The following is a 16,559-nucleotide window of genomic DNA, read 5'->3' as shown; positions in this document are numbered from 1 at the left end:
TGAATGATTTCTGAAGTGCTCGCTTATCTAAATCACTCCCTGGTGAATTAGATTAGTGGCTCCCTACTCTGAGAACAGGGCAGGCAGCTGTCAGCTGCCCACCCCCGGAAGACAGCAAGTCCGTCCCCGTTCACATGGGAATTCCCGGCATTTTCCTGCGTCATCAATGCATATTCACAACCCTGCGATCAGACTAGAATGAGGGCCCTGGTCCACTATAGCAGAAGTTTCAATGGTCCCAGAAGTTCAGAAAGAGTTCATCTATGAAGTATATGGGGACATAGGCTATAATTTAGGTTGGCTCGATAAGCTGCGAACATCGATGCTTACTGAGCACCTGAGATGCCACCCCCCGCCTGGCCGAATTTCTGCCCCTCCGCTGCCAAATCCCCTCAGTACCATGCGAGGGGATGTGTATGAGAAGACATCGCCTCACATGCCTCCGCTAGCAGAAGAAATCATTGGTGGTCGCCGACCATTGAATGATTTTTCCTATCTTCGCAAATAAAAGTCAGTCTCAACCGACTTTAATTTCCGAGCGCTACGACTAAGCATTGGCCTGTCGGCGCAACCATGGGAATGCTCAGCGTTTTCATATGGACGCCCATGGGCAAGCCCCATTTTCGCCCCCATCCCTCCCTCTCTGCAATGAACAGCCCGACGAGTGTGTAACTTGCCTAAGCTGTTTGCTGTCGGGGTGTGCAGTAATGCACATGCGCAAACCTGGCCATCGGGCCTGAGGACAAATTCGGATAGCTCCTAGTGATCCTGAATCAGCCCCATATAGTAATGGTGGTGTCACTGCTGATACTGCAGGCCATGAATTCAATTCCACACAGAAAGGCTGAAGTGCTATATTCGACGGCTTACCATTGCCCAATTCCCAGGACAGGTTATACTTCTTTGAGTCACAGTAATCGATTAATAATTTGGCATTGGAACTGTTCCATTGATCGTTTGCAGTCCTTAGTAAAGCATTTAGTCCAAATATAAGATGCACGCCTGAGCAGTTTGCAAATCTGTAGAGCAGGTCAATCGTGTGTTCTGTAAAAATGAAGCATATTCCTGTTATTTGGGAAAATATAAGAATAGCAGGTAACACTAATATATATATATATATATATATATATATATATATATATATATATATATATATATATATATATATATATATATATATACATATACATACATTTTTTACTCATTTTAGAAAGACACAAGTGTAAGCTATCCTATTAAGGTTCGCATGACAGGCTTAGGTTGACACCTGAAATAGGTCTACATGGCTAAGATCGACAGGGTTAGGAGGTCGACACAAACATTAGGTCTACAATTGTAAGGTCGACAGTCAAAAGGTCGACATGAGTTTTTCAAATTTGTTGAGCCGACATGCGGTATTTCATACCCTACCATCCACTAGGGTGTGGAGGGAGAATAGAATAGTGTGCAGAGCGCAACGAGGCACTGTGCCGGAAGCATAGGGAGCCCAGCAAGCCATGCGGTACACTTTGACAATGTCCATGACGACTATGTCGACATTTGGGACAAGAAAAATAAAAAAATATCGGATTATACTCACCGATAATTCCTTTTCTTCTTAGAGACCATGGCAGCCTTAACATTGGGATTTCATCCCTCCTCCTTGTAATTAGACAGGTTACTTTTTTTCCCAGGGACCTCCCCTTCCTGTATAAATCCCTGCTCCTCCCAGACCCTGGTGTCTTTTTGAGTGTCTCCTTCCATTCCTGGGAAAAAAAGAACACAAAGGGAGGGCAAATAATGGCTGCCATGGTCTCTAAGAAGAAAAGGAATTATCGGTGAGTATAATCCGATATTTTCTTCTACGATCCCATGGCAGCCTTAACATTGGGAAATACCAAAGCCAAGTAAGAAAGGGAGGGACACAATTGCATGCTCTATAGATTTTTAATTCTGAAACACACTCTGCAGAACTTGACCCCCAAACTGAATTCTCGATACATCCAGCTCATAATGCCTTGAAAAGGTATGAACTGAGGACCAAGTGGCAGCATCGCACAGATCCTTGACTGATGCCTTCGCCTTCAAAGCCCAGGACGTCGCAGTAGCCCTTGTGGAGTGTGCCGTAATGATTGCTGGAACTTCTCTTCCTTCCAATTTGTATGCAAATGAGATAACCTCTCTCAACCATCTAGCTATGGTCTGCTTGGTAGGTGTAAGCCCCCTTCTGGCTCCTTCTGGAATGACGAATAGGCTTCTTGATTTTCTGACTTCTTCCATTCTTTGTAGGTAAATGGTAATACATCTTACCACATCTAATTTGTGTAACAATTCTTCCTCTTCATCTTGCGGGTCAGGATAAAATGAAGGTAAAGAGATTTCTTAATTAAGGTGAAATTCAGAAATCACCTTGGGAACGAAATGTGGATTTGTTCTTAAAACAATTCTTCCTGGAAGTATCTTTAAATAAGGCTCTTCAGCCCAAAGGGCTTGCAGTTCACTGACTCTTCTTGCCGATGTTATGGCAACTAAAAATACTGTCTTCCATGTTAGATATCTTAATGAAGTCTCAGACAAGGGTTCAAATGGGGCTTTCATCAAGGCCGTCAAGACCAAATTCAGATCCCATGACGCTACTAGCGCTCTAATTGGTAGTCTCATTCTCTTGATTGCATTACAGAATCTTATAATCAGCTGTTCTTCTGCTAACTTCCTCTCCACCAGAACGCTCAAGGCTGAAATCTGCACCTTTAATGTAGAGTTGGTCAGACCCTCGGAGAATCCTCTACAAAGAAACTGTAGAACCTCTGCTGTGGATGTCTCCTGTATTGGTAATGTTACTCCTCTCCAGTTGATAAAGGCACGCCATACCCTATAGTAAATACTTGAAGAAACCTTCTTTCTTGCTTGTAGTAGGATCGCAACTACTTGGTCTGAGAGACCCTTCTGCTTCAAGGAGTTCCTCTCAATCTCCAAGCCGTCAAAGCTAGAGTAGCTGGATCTGGGTGAAATACTTGATCCTGTTTTAATAAATCTGGTCTTATTGGGAGAGTCCAAGGGCCTAGAATCGCCAATCTCTGTACTGTTGCGAACCAAGCTCTTCGAGGCCAGAAAGGAAGAATTATTATTACTTCCACTTGATCCTCCATTATTTTCTTTAACACCTTGTGAATTAGTGGAACTGGTGGGAACACATAACCTAGCTGGAATGTCCACTGGACTGACAAGGCATCTGCTGCTGATGTCTGGGGTAGATAATATCTGGAGAAGAATTTCTCTACCTTTCTGTTCAAGTGTGTTGCCATGAGGTCTACTTCTGGAACACCGAACCGACTGGTCAGTTCCCTGAAGACTTCTCCATTCAACTCCCATTCGCCTGGGAGGATCTGCTTGCGACTGAGGAAATCTGCCAGAATATTCTGTTTTCCTGGCATGAATAAGGCTGTTAGGGAATTCAGATTCTCTTCTGCCCATGACAGTACCTTTGTGATTACATTCATAAGGGACTTGCTCTTCGTACCCCCCTGATGATTCAGGTATGCCACGACTGAAGTATTGTCCGAGAAGATTCTCAAATCTGACTTCTTGACTCTTGGAGAAAAGAATTCGATCGCTCTCCATACTGCCTCGGCCTCTAGCCAATTGGACGAATTCAGACTCTCTCTTTTCGTCCATAGACCCTGTACTGTCTCTCCTTCGCAATGGGCTCCCCAACCCGACTGACTTGCGTCGGTTGTAATGACTACAAACTTGGGAACCTGCAACGACGTTACCTTGTCTCTTAAGGTTGGCTTGCTCCACCATGACAGAGATTTCTTTGCTTTGTCTGGAAGTGACACCCTCTCTGTCTTTGCCCATCTTCTTTTTAGGTATGGAAGTACTGCCCACTGTAATTCTCTCATATTCCATTGAGCCCATGGAACTATTCCAATCGTGGATGACATCATTCCCAGAAGCCTCACCCAATCTCTGAGAATCACAACTTTTCTTCCTGCCAAAGCGACGGCTAGGTCTCTTATCTTCACACATCTTTCCTCTGACAGAGAAATGTTGAACCTCACGGAATCTATCATCACTCCAAGAAATTTTATTCTTTGTGTTGGTTTTAACTGGCTCTTTTCTTGGTTTACTAGCCATCCGTAAGACTGCAAATTCTCCATAACTATTTGGAGATGTTCCTTCAGAATCTGCTTGGAAGAAGCTGCTATAAGAATATCGTCCAAATAGGGCCATAACAGAATCCCCCTCTTTCTGAGATTCGCCACCACCGTTATTAGCACCTTCGTGAACACTCTCGGGGATGAGGCTAACCCGAAGGGGAGGCACGTGAATTGGTAGTGTTTTCCTTTTATCGAAAACCTGAGAAATCTTCTGTGTCTGTGGTGGATCGGAACATGATAATAGGCGTCCTTCAAGTCTAGAGACACCATAAAGTCTCCTCTTCTTATTCCTGCTGTGATCGTCTTCATCGTTTCCATGCGGAACTTTCTTACCTCTAGGTACTGATTCAGACGCCTCAGGTCTATTATAGTTCTGAAGCCCCCTGTATTCTTCCTTACCAGGAAAAGGTTGGAATAAAACCCCTCCATCCTTTGATTTGATGGAACCGGTTCTATTGCCCTTATTAGTAACAGATTGACTATGATCTTCTTCAATTCTCTGTCTTCCAACATCGACTTTGGGTCTCTCGACTCCATAAAATAATTCTTGGCAGGTGTTTGAACAAACTCCAGTTGATAACCTTCGGACACTATGTTCTGAACCCAATTGTCCTGAACTGAATTCCCCCATATGCTGGCAAACTGTAACAGCCGGGCTCCTACAGGGGGAAACTGCTGACTGTCATTGTCTGCCACTTCTTCGGAAGTTATGACGAAAAGACTGACGTGAAGAGGCAAATGCCCCTCTCTGATTATATGGTCTACCCAGCCTATAAGATTTAGCTTCTCTGAATGCTTGTCTGGAGCTTGTGGGATATTGGAACCGATTCTTCTTATCCTGTGGCAACTTCAAGGATTTACCTCCTGTGAGTCTATGAATTAGAGCATCTAATTTGGTCCCAAATAAAAATGCTCCTTCAAAAGGCAATGATACTAAATGGTTCTTTGAATTGGAGTCAGCGGACCAGGGCCTTAGCCATAGAGCTCTTCTTGTGGCTACTCCCGCTGACATAGCCCTGGCTGCAAATGTTGTCACATCCAATGAGGCTTCGCATAAGAACTCCACCGATTTTTGGATAACCTCTAAATTCTTCAATAGATATTGTCTGGAGATTTTCTCCTCAATGTCATTATGAAGAGTGGTACACCATACTCTAAGGGCCCTTGATACTGATGCCATAGATACTCCAGCTTTCAAAGATACAGCAGTGGAGAAGTGCAGTTTTCTTAATGAATTTTCCATTCTTCGATCCATTGGATCCTTAAAGGAGGCCCCGTCCTCCAACGGTAAGGTAGTGCGTGATGTAACTTCTGCCACAGCTGCATATATTCTTGGTAATCCACACCACTTAATAAACTCATCATCTTTGATGGGATACATCCGATCCACTCGGAACAATTTACCCTGTTTTTTCTCCACATTTGTCCATTCTTTATTAATGACATCCTTGATTACACGGTGTACAGGAAAAGATCTGGTCTTCTTTGACCTATCCTCAAACAATACATCCGCACCCTCCACAGGTGCCACCGGATCTTTATAATTCATGGTTTTATATATATTCTTCAGAATAATTTCAACTGTATCAAAATTAAATACTCTAGTGTCCTCTTTAATTTCGCCAGGCTCATCAGAGGAGACATGTGCCCCATCTGGATCATCAGAAGTATTGGGATCATCATACGAAAGACCTGCTTGGTCTCTAGACCTTTTAGACCCCTGCTGTTCCATATATTCTGCTTTTGAAACAAATGAGTCTCTCATCCAGTCCATCAAATCTTTAAGCATTTTAGCATGACTGTCACCACTTGATCCCAAATCCTGCTTAGGTTGCACTTCACACTGTTCACATAGTGTTTTGCCTTGTACAAATTCAAACTTCTTGTCACAGTTCATGCAGCATATCTCTCTATGCTTCTTCTTAACTGTTTTCTTTCTTGCTCCAGTCTGTACCTCACACTCCGGCACACTATGGAGAAAGAATCAGAATCAACTTTATTGGCCATGTATGCTTGCGCACACTAGGAATTTTTTGTGGATTTACAGTGCAGCATCAAGCAGGGATGAAGGTGGGGGGGTGAAGGCATTACATACATTACATTAAGACATTACATGTGGGGAACACATACCCGCCGAGCTGCACAGCGCCTAGGCAGCCATCAGCGGCGCCACTGGTCGCTGCAACAGCCAGGAAGGTAACATTAAGTACAGTTATCACATAGGGAGCACATACCCTCCGAGCTGCACAGCGCCTAGGCAGCCATCAGCGGCGCCACTGGTCGCTGCCAACAGCCAGGAAGGTAACATTAAGTACAGTTATCACATAGGGAGCACATACCCACCGAGCTGCACAGCGCCTAGGCAGCCATCAGCGGCGCCACTGGTCGCTGCAACAGCCAGGAAGGTAACATTAAGTACAGTTATCACATAGGGAGCACATACCCACCAAGCTGAACAGCGCCTAGGCAGCCATCAGCGGCGCCACTGGTCACAGAAACAGCCAGGTAGGTAACAATACAAGCAGAGAGACAGTACAGTTATCACACATGGAACATATTTGGCTGAGCTGCACAGCTCCTAGGCAGCCATCAGCGGCGCCATCTTGATCATGCTGCTCAAAGGCAGCAGTAATAATATTATTTTCATGGCAACGGAAGCATGAGTTCAACCGGATGCAGCACTTTTCTTCCAAAGCTGGCACACCCTGCCAGCTTGTTGTTCAACGGGTGTGCAACTAGTGATGGTACAGCATACAGGCTTTGCAAACAGTGGTTACGGAGGTACATGGTACAAATCATTGTAAAGAGACAGTAAACAAAGAAAATACATAGCTTTCATCGGCTTAGAGGCTGAGAGAGATGGTAATTGGTGAAAAATAAAATGATGCCATGTGCGGGTGTAAGTCCAAATCCAGTCCAAACTCCAGTCAAACTCATGCTTCTGTTGTCATGCTTACGATGCAGGCTAAGAGCAGGCAAAGCCTTTAAAGCAGGCTTGCAAACATTTCCAATATTAAAGGAAAGTTTGGGTCAGCTGGTACAGGGGGAGGGGCTGGTGTTTGCACAAATTCCTCAACAGGCTAATTAGTGGAAGGGGGAAGTTGCAGGCTCCAAGTAACAAAACAATTCACAATGCAGACTGTTCTTTAAATGAAAGCATCAGATGTTCAAATGGGATTCATGTACCTGTAAAATAGGAGATGAGATGGTTTCAGAACTTCTCTCCAGTCAAACTCATGCTTCTGTTGTCATGCTTACGAAAGGAGAAAGAAAGCCTGTCACTATGCTATAACCAAAAAACCTATCCTTAGCACAAAAAATAACAGGGCTCTCCTCACAGGGGCACTTTCTTCTCTAGTGGGGGAAGGCATTTTTTGTTGCTCCATTATGTCAGAGAACCTGCATGAACATAAACCTCATAAGGTGTGTTCCTTCAAGAATATAAGCCATTGAATAGAAAAGGAACACGTCCTACCTTATAACCAGCTCAAACTAAGCTAACTGCCACCGGACTCTCAGTAACGCTGCACCTCCGTTTGCTCTCCAAGCTGCCTCCATACTGCCAGTAGTAAAAGCGGCTTTTAAACTGTGCAGAGCGCGCCTGTAGCGTGCTATCGCCGGAAATCGCGTACCGCAATGCATTCTGGATGCTGTAGTCCTGCCGCGGCGGAAACGCATCACTGCAACTCCTGGCGCCGGCGGAAGCTTTAGCCTCTGGCGCTCTGAATCCTGGTCCATGTAGTCGTACACGCTGCTCCTGGACGCCGCGTCTCTCCTGCCATGGAAGTAGTTACCACGCTGGCTGAACTCTGCGGCGGTTCAGGTAATAAAACCTTACTTTAAGGAGACTTACCAACCTGCTCCTGTGCCTCTTTTCATGGACAGTACTCCCAGAGCCACGCTTCCATGTTGCTCTTCCCCAAGTGACCCCTGTATCTATGAAGTGAGCCCAAAATAAAGTAACCACTCCTGCCTCTAACTACACAAGGAGACATGAAAAAAAGACACCAGGGTCTGGGAGGAGCAGGGATTTATACAGAAAGGGGAGGTCCCTGGGAAAAAAGTAACCTGTCTAATAACAAGGAGGAGGGATGAAATCCCAATGTTAAGGCTACCATGGGATCGTAGAAGAAACTCATTTTGACCTTTGACCTAATGCTTGTGATGACCTTCCAACTCTGTCGAACTCAGCCATGTGGACCTATTTCTGGTGTTGACCTAAGACCTGTCGACCTTTAGTGGTCGGCCCAATGACCCATACACGCTTATGCTTCTATGTACATCCCATTATAATGCCAGAATATATCTAAACCAGCCTGTTGAAAAGCAATGCAACCCCTAACAATAGCATGAGCTACTACTTCCATTGTATTTATAATGGGTTTATTTAATAACACACAATGGGCCTTATTCTAGTTTACTCTTAGAGGCAAATTCCTTCTTAGCTAGACAAAACCATGTGCACTGCAGGTGGGACTGATGTAACAGGTGCAGAGATAATGAGATTTGGGTGAGTTATTTTGTTTCTGTGCAGGGTAAATACTGGCTGCTTTATAGATCTCACTTTGAAGAAAAACCCCACCCAAATCTAATTCTGCACCTGCAGTGCACATGGTTTTGTCCAGCTAAGAAGGAATTTGCCTCTAAGATTGAACTAGAATAAGGCCCAGTGTCCCGCCTTACTTGTTATTGTAGAATTTTTGTACTGTTCCTTATATGCCTCCTTGAGTATAATCTGTTCCACATCAGGCCATTGAGACGTGAGCTTCTGCTGCTCAGAATGGGAGAGTTTGCCATCTTCACACAGATTTGCTGTGAAGTAAAAAAAATAATGTTCCTGTTAAGGTGCATTCACATTGGAGTACATTTTAAATTATATGCACAATAAGAAGTCATAACGTAGTTTTCATGTTTATCGGCCAGTGTGTACGCACTATATCATTAACAATGGGCTCTCATTTGTGATGTCCTCTATCATCTGTACACACAGCTCAGTTGAGGATATCGTCAACAACAGCATATTACTGGATATGGCCACTGACAATATTGTTTGTAAAATCGCTCAGTGTGTATGCACTATGGGCCTAATTCAGACTGGATCGCTAAGCACATCTTTTTTCTCATGTTGCACTGCAGGTGGGGAAAATGTAACATGTGCACATGAGAGTTAGATTTGGGTGAGTTATTTTGCTTCTATGCAGGGTAAATACTGGCTGATTTATTTTTAAACTGCAACTTAGATTTCACACCCCATCCAAATCTAACTCTCTCTGCACATGTTCCATTTGCTCCATTTGCAGTGCAGCATATTTTTGTCCATTAGAGAAAAAAAATGTGCTTTGCAATCAGATCTGAATTTGGCCTTATATCGTTTGTCCAGGAGTTCAAGGAAAATCGTTGATGACGTGGTCACGCCCCCTTCCCTATACTTACAATGGGCAGATGGAGACAAAGGGCCTTATTCTAGTTCACTCTTTCTGACAAAATCCTTCTTAGATGGACAAAACCATGCGCACTGCAGGGGGGCAGATGTAAAATGTGCAGAGAGAATTAGATTTGGGTGAGTTATTTTGTTTCTGTGCAGGGTAAATACTGGCTTCTTTATTTTTACACTGCAATATAGATCTCACTTTGAAGTAAAACCCCACCCAAATCTAATTCTCTCTGCACAAGTAACATCTACCCCCCTGCAGTGCACATGGTTTTGTCCATCTAAGAAGGATTTTGTCAGAGAGTGAACTAGAATAAGGCCCAAAGTCCTTTTTGGCTGGTACAGGCCATAAAAAAACGGTACTGTATCGGCCAAAAAGGTACAGTTGGAGGGTATGTACAAAACTGCTTCAGAACAGTGCTGGAGAGTGTGTGGAGAGGTGGGCACTTGTTGTTACATATGAGAGATGAGCAGTAAGTTTCATGATGTGCAGTGCATAGGTAGAGTAGACATAATCGGAAAATCTGGTTGTGAAATGTAATTTCTGACTAAGGGGGTGATTCTGATTACCTCGGTAAGCTGCGAAGCTCGCAGGTTACTGAGCGACTGTGACGCTGCCCTGCCTAATCCCCGCGTTAACATGCGAGGGGGTGTGTAACAAAGACACACATCCCCTTGCATGTCTCTGCTGCCGGAGAAACCATTTGATGGTCGCCAACCATCAAATGATTTCTCCTGCCTTCGCAATTAAAAAAAGTCAGCGAGCGCCGAGCGCCGAGACGAAGACAGGGCAGGCAACTGACATCCTGTGAGGTCAGCCGCCTGCCCCCGACACACATCAGCCCACACGCGTATCCATGGGAACACCCAGCGTATTCATGCATGCGCACTCCCACAAACATCGGGACAGGGCCAAACTTGCACAAATGCGAGCAGACTAGAATCACCCCCTAAAGTGCTTGTGACATGTCAAGGCTTAGAACCGTATATAAGCAGCACTGTACACCGGAGAGGTCAGCATTTACACTTCCTTCTTGAACTGATTATGGAGTTTAAAAGAGACCACTGAAGGTTTTAACAAAAACAGAAAAAAAGGCAATTCTAGCACACAGTACTATACACATACCTCCCAACTTGTGTCCGGATGAAATAGGGACACTCGCGCCCGAAAAGGGGGCGGGGTGTATGCAAATGAGGGCGCGGCTTATGCTAATTAGCCGCGACCTCATTTTCATACGAGAATAGACGCTGTGCGCATGCGCACAGCGTCTATTCTACTAGATTGGGGGGTCTCCCAACTGCCACCCCCTGCAGCGGGACAATGCCTGCCGCGGGTGGGACGTCGGGACAGGACCAGAAAATCGGGACTGTCCCGACGGAATCGTGACAGTTGGGAGGTATGCTATACATTTCCCTACACCGCAAAATGTTAGCCTATGCCGTGTAAATAACAAGTATTGTACCATTATCTATGTCACCTTGTTTTGTTGACAAGTTCCAGTAAAGATTTTCTTCAACATTTTTTGCTGGGTCAAAGAGGAGGAAATCGGATTTTGTTCCTCCAAATCTCAGATAAGCAGGAGATAGCCCTCTGGTTAAAGTAATTAGTTTCTGAGATCTAGAAGATAAAACGCATTGTACATTTTCCATTGGTTTGTCTAGAAATAATATCACCAGATTGTTAAACACAATAACAATCTGAGAATGAGTATCTGCCATCAATATTTTTATATCTCAGCTACTGGTGACTTAACCCCTTCAATGCATACTTGCCTACTTTTGAAAACTAATTTCAGGGAGATTATAGTTAGCAGGAGAATTTTGCACAGCGCGGCATTGAGGGGGCGTGTCAGGCTCCACCCAAAGGGCGTGTCTAGTTCCATATAAGGAGAGATTGTGAAAAGAGATTCTGAACGTAGCACCTAGAATCGTGGGTGTGTACTGCTACATCTGAAAGGAATCTTTTAAAATGGCTTATATCCAACTACTGGGAAATGGCGCTGATGATTCAGTGTAAATATCTGTCTCTAATTCCTTTTTTACCCCAAAAATGTAACAGTGTAATGTGGGTTAGGTGAAATGAGGGAGATTGGTAGAATAATGAGGGAGATTGTTGCTGTTTCAGGGAGTCTCCTGCAGAATGCAGGAGGGTAGGCAAGTATGCTTCAATGGCATATTTAAAAAAAAACAAAACACAGCTCGGATGGTGACTGTTAAATTGCCATGGGTGACGGGAGGAGGAAAAAAATAGATGCAACGGCCTCACTGTGTCAACATTACTTATGTGTGTGTCACTGGTAGGCGGCCAAGTAAGCTGCTGTTCTCATGTACCCTGTAGCCAGTGCTCGGATAGCAGTGTTGGCCCTTACCCACCCAGTCGACCCTGGGGGGTGTGGATTCCGGCGCCCGGGATTCAGCATAATGGATTACAGAGTTAAGCCTGACTCCTAGCCAATAATAGTCCAGAGGGAGGGCCTAAGTGTGTAATGCATTATGCGGATTCCCGGGCAACACAATCGGCAATGGTGGTCACCAGGGGACTACTCAAGTGGGTAATATACACATTGAGGCAGAGTTACAAAAAACTACTCTACAGGTTAAAGCTGGGTACACAATTTTTTTATTTTATTTATTAACACACAAGCACAACGCAGCATATTCCCTTGTGCTTTACAATTGCATACCTCCCAACAAGACCCTCTCCAGGAGGGACACATTGCTCTGCTCCTGCACTTTTCTCTTAATGTATGATTGCCATCACCTGTGTTGAAGCACCTTTCTTATCTATTAACCTGTTCAACACAGATGAAGGTAATTATACATTAAGAGGAAAGTCTAGGAGCAGAGAATTGTGTCCCTCCTGGAGAGGGGTCATGTTAGGAGGTATGCAATTGCATCAGAGGCGGAACTACCATTGGTGCAGCAGGTGCATTGCACCGGGGCCCCTGAAGACTAAGGGGCCCACTTCTGACACCCACTGCTGTGTGGCATATTGTGAACTTGGGTTGGAAGGGAATAGGAGGGCCCAAAAATGCAGTTTTGCACCTGGGCCAACCACTCGTAAGTTCCGACACTGAATTGCATACCTCCCAACTTTGGAGGAGTACGAGGAGGGACGCAGCTGCGGCGTGTTGGAAAATTCGGGGACGTGGCCTAATTTTGGGGCGTGGCCTATACTTGCGGCTCCCCCCGCGAGGCCATGCCCCCATTTTGCCGCTATGGGGGCATGACCCAGAGGCTCTGTGAGCCTCTAGCTATGCCCCCAGCCCCCTGGCTGCGGGAATAGACGCTGTGCGCATGCGCACAGCGTTTATTCCCAGCTGCTTAGCAGCCGACAGGGGGGACTCCCAACAGCCCCCCCTCACCGCGGAACACTGCCGACCGCGGGATGGACAGCGGGACAGTCCCTGATAATCGGGAGTTATGCAATTGGAGACAGCAAACTGGGTATTTACAGACAGTCAAAAGTATGAGGGCCCTGCTCGCAAGCTTACAATCTACATTAGCTTCTGCATATTGGCTAGTATGTGTGCACTATCTGTCTGTGCGCATCCCCTCTGTCGTCTGTACATGCAGTCTTCATGTCTAGATCATCAAACAATGACAGCTATACTCCTGGATGTGATCGTTGAACAATATAGTTGATTATATCATTTTTATTTCATGTCCAGGAGTTCCATGGTTACAGTATATTAGATCTACAATGTCTAGGTCTGCAGTCAAAACTTCGACCACTAGTTGACAGGGTCAAAAGGTCGACATGTTTTTTCATTTTTTTTTGTGTTGATGTTGACATAGATCGGTATGGACACAGTCTAAGTGTACCACGTCTGCTCACCATGCCATGCCATTTGGGCACGGTGTCTCACTGCGCTTGGCACACTATTATATTTTCCTGCCACGCCGTAGTGGATGGTAGGGTATGAAATTCCACCTGTCGGCTCATTTTTTTTAAACTCATGTCAACAGTCTGAATGTCGACCATTTGACCATGTTGACCTTTTGACTGGACTAGACACTATAGATCTAATGACTGCATACCGAGTTCCAGACAGTTCAGTGGAGATCATTAGTCGGCTAATGTGTACCCAGCTTTACAGTGTACAAAAGTTTACAGATAGAAGAAAAGCAGTTTAGTATGACGCACTCCTCATTCATAGTGTCAACAAAGTGACTAAAGGGCCCCACACACAGCACAATTTTCAGGCATTTTCTGAGCGATTGTACTAAATCACTCAGAAAATCCCTGAAAATGCATGTAAATCGCTGTGTATATAGCCCACACAGCGATTTACATGCGCGCACCCGCCGTTCTGAATCTGCCCAAGATTCAGAACGGACGGGTTGTACAATTCAGAAAGCTCCTGCTCATCTCCCGCATGTGTGGCCACGGGCAGATGAGCAGGGCTGTTCTGAGCGACTGAAGCCCCGCTGAACGCCGCCCGCATGACACCGCCGCTGTACCTGAGAGGACGCACCTGAGAGGACGCACCGCCGCTGCCGATGACATCAGGCACCGCCGGAGACCACCGCCGAGCCGATGACGTCACACCGCCGGAGACCGCCGCCCCTCCTGATGATGCCGCGGGACAGAGAGGCCGTGATGCTGGACTCCGGAGTAGGTAAGTATAGATTTTTTTTCCACTGTGCCACCAATGTTTGGGGGGTGAATATATGTCTCAGGGGTTAATTATTTAGCCCTGTGCAGCAACACTATGCCACCAGCGTACTATCTTTTCATTATATATAACATCTATTTCATATCTCCACCAATATATACCATATATATATATATATATATATATCTATATATATGTATGTATATATATATATATATATGTGTGTATGTGTATGTACAGTATATACAGTACACAGTGCAGTCTGATGGCATTGACAGTAGTGACAGATTTGAGATCTCCCGTGCTGAATCTCCCAATTTGAATCTCTGACACAAATCTCTCTGTATGTGGCTCATTGTCTGAAATGAGCCACAAGAGTGAAATCTCTTGTGCTGAATCTCCCGTTATGTATCTCTGGCACACATCTCTGCGTATGTAGGGCCCTTAAAAGTTGTGCTGTACCTTTAATAAGTGTAAATACTTTTTATATTTTATTTTTATCCATGTCACTCACAGGCCATCATTTGTTGCAGCAATAATCTATCATTTTTATTAATTATGCTTGACCCGATAATCTGTTTCCCTGTATCGGAGTACAGTGGCAAAAATATTAAAAACAGAAAGATGTAAAGTATAGAGAAAAATAAGTAATGAAAGATTAAAATAACTCTCTGCTAACCGTGGTTGTTTAGTTTAATTTCTAGATCCCGCTTATCTTGCAGGTAAGTATAGTGTATATTATTTCAGTACAAATATGTATGTAATAAATGGTTCTAATCCCAATCTTGAGTCAAATGTCTAATTATATGGTGTGTTTTAATGGTTTATTAAGCAATCTCCTCTACTATGGGGAGTTTATGTTTGCTGATATTCACATTGTGTAAAATACCCCAGCATCAATAGCGCTATTAAAAACATACGGAGCGCAGTTATATAACAAATACACTGGTGCATACCACAGACTGCTAGCGTTATTAAGCGTGGAAAGTGGAATATAAATAACACCAGCTATTATAAGACTGGGAGCACAACTTGATGTAGACTTACACCTAAGTCTAATCATGGTCTGTGACACCAAGCATTACTATAAGTGTTAATACTGAAATTAAAGAGATGTACACGGTGTGTCTGACAAACTACTAAGTATACTGCCCTGTATACACACCGTGACATTATCGTGCCAACCTGCACTACTGCATATGTGAATTGACACCCCAGACGTTGTACCTATAGGCAGTTTACTGGGCCACACGGCAGGTTGCTACCTTTCTTTCATCCATACAATTCATGGGCATCGTGTTTAAATATAATTGCAACACTGTGTGACTAGCTTACTTTCTGATCATAATTGATACAGAAGCTAGGATCTGCTCACAGTGTGTTTGGACGCACACTACAGACAGTAAAGCTGGGTACACATATGTACAATTTCATTTTTCTTGCGACCGTTCGATCGACCGAATACACGTTCGGCCGTCCGAAACATACGACCGATCTGCACGTACACATATGTACAATTTTACTTGCGACGTCCGATGTACACCCGTCCAAACAATCGCAAGAAAAAGATTGTACCACCGTACACACTCTCCCGTTCTGGCTATTCGCACGATAAAAATGTACACAACATTATCATAATGGGCTGGATTAAAAGAGCATACCAAAACGAGGCGTGATCACGGAACAAAGAATCGTTCGTGTAGTACAGTGAATAGAGCCGTGACTATTCAGATCCATTGCTAGCTGTACAGGATATACGTACGTACGTTCGTCTATCGGTGCATTTGGGCCTTTTTAATTATGAGCTTGAGGAGAAGGAAGGCTCGTGCGTGCATTTTGGCTGCTATGGCCATTAGATTGCAGGCTATTAAAAAAAGAAAAAGGACCAAGAATCGGAGCTGCTGGACCAGAGACTGGCTTCTGAGGAGAGACACCTTCTCCCACATGCCATTGCTACAGGAGATACGGGAGAACAATCCTGATGATTTCAGGAATTATCTCCGTATGGATGACGCTACCTTCATGGAGCTGCTGACACTGGTTACCCCTTTAATAGAGAGAGAGGACACCTATTTCAGGAGGCCTATTTCTGCAGAGCAGAGACTGGTGGCAACGCTGCGTTACCTGGCAACAGGCAGGACCCTTGCCGACCTGAGATTCACCACCGCAATATCATCTCAAGCGGTTGATAATACCAGACACCTGTGATGCCATCGTCCAAGTTCTACAGGACAAATACATGAAGGTAAATATGGAAATTACATACATGTCCCCCATATGTATAGCTGTGCACATACCTGTACCCTATATGTATATCGTTACAATGCCTGTTAATTTAATCTTTTACACCAGTGGGTGGGGGGTCATTTT

General features: G+C 44.6%; 1 protein-coding gene across 3 annotated transcripts in view; it reads right to left on the bottom strand.

The window, feature by feature from the left end:
- The window catches only part of HPSE (heparanase), a 54,577-nt gene that overhangs the window by 27,220 nt on the left and 10,798 nt on the right, over positions 1–16,559 (bottom strand). For 2 of the 3 annotated variants that reach the window (XM_083176748.1, XM_083176740.1), the window contains 3 exons: positions 11,034–11,188; positions 8,823–8,951; positions 871–1,044 (listed from right to left, as the gene is read on the bottom strand). In XM_083176748.1, the coding sequence (XP_083032874.1) occupies positions 871–1,044; positions 8,823–8,951; positions 11,034–11,188 (458 nt within the window). The remainder of the gene's footprint in view (positions 1–870; positions 1,045–8,822; positions 8,952–11,033; positions 11,189–16,559) is intronic. The other variant, XM_083176758.1, reaches the window with a different exon arrangement.

This window comes from Crinia signifera, chromosome 1 (assembly GCF_055691185.1).
Source record: "Crinia signifera chromosome 1, ASM5569118v1, whole genome shotgun sequence".
In the NCBI taxonomy this organism is placed as follows: Eukaryota; Metazoa; Chordata; class Amphibia; order Anura; family Myobatrachidae; genus Crinia; species Crinia signifera.
Note: the sequence above shows the minus strand (reverse complement) of the source record. Positions and strands in the feature narration are given on the sequence as shown.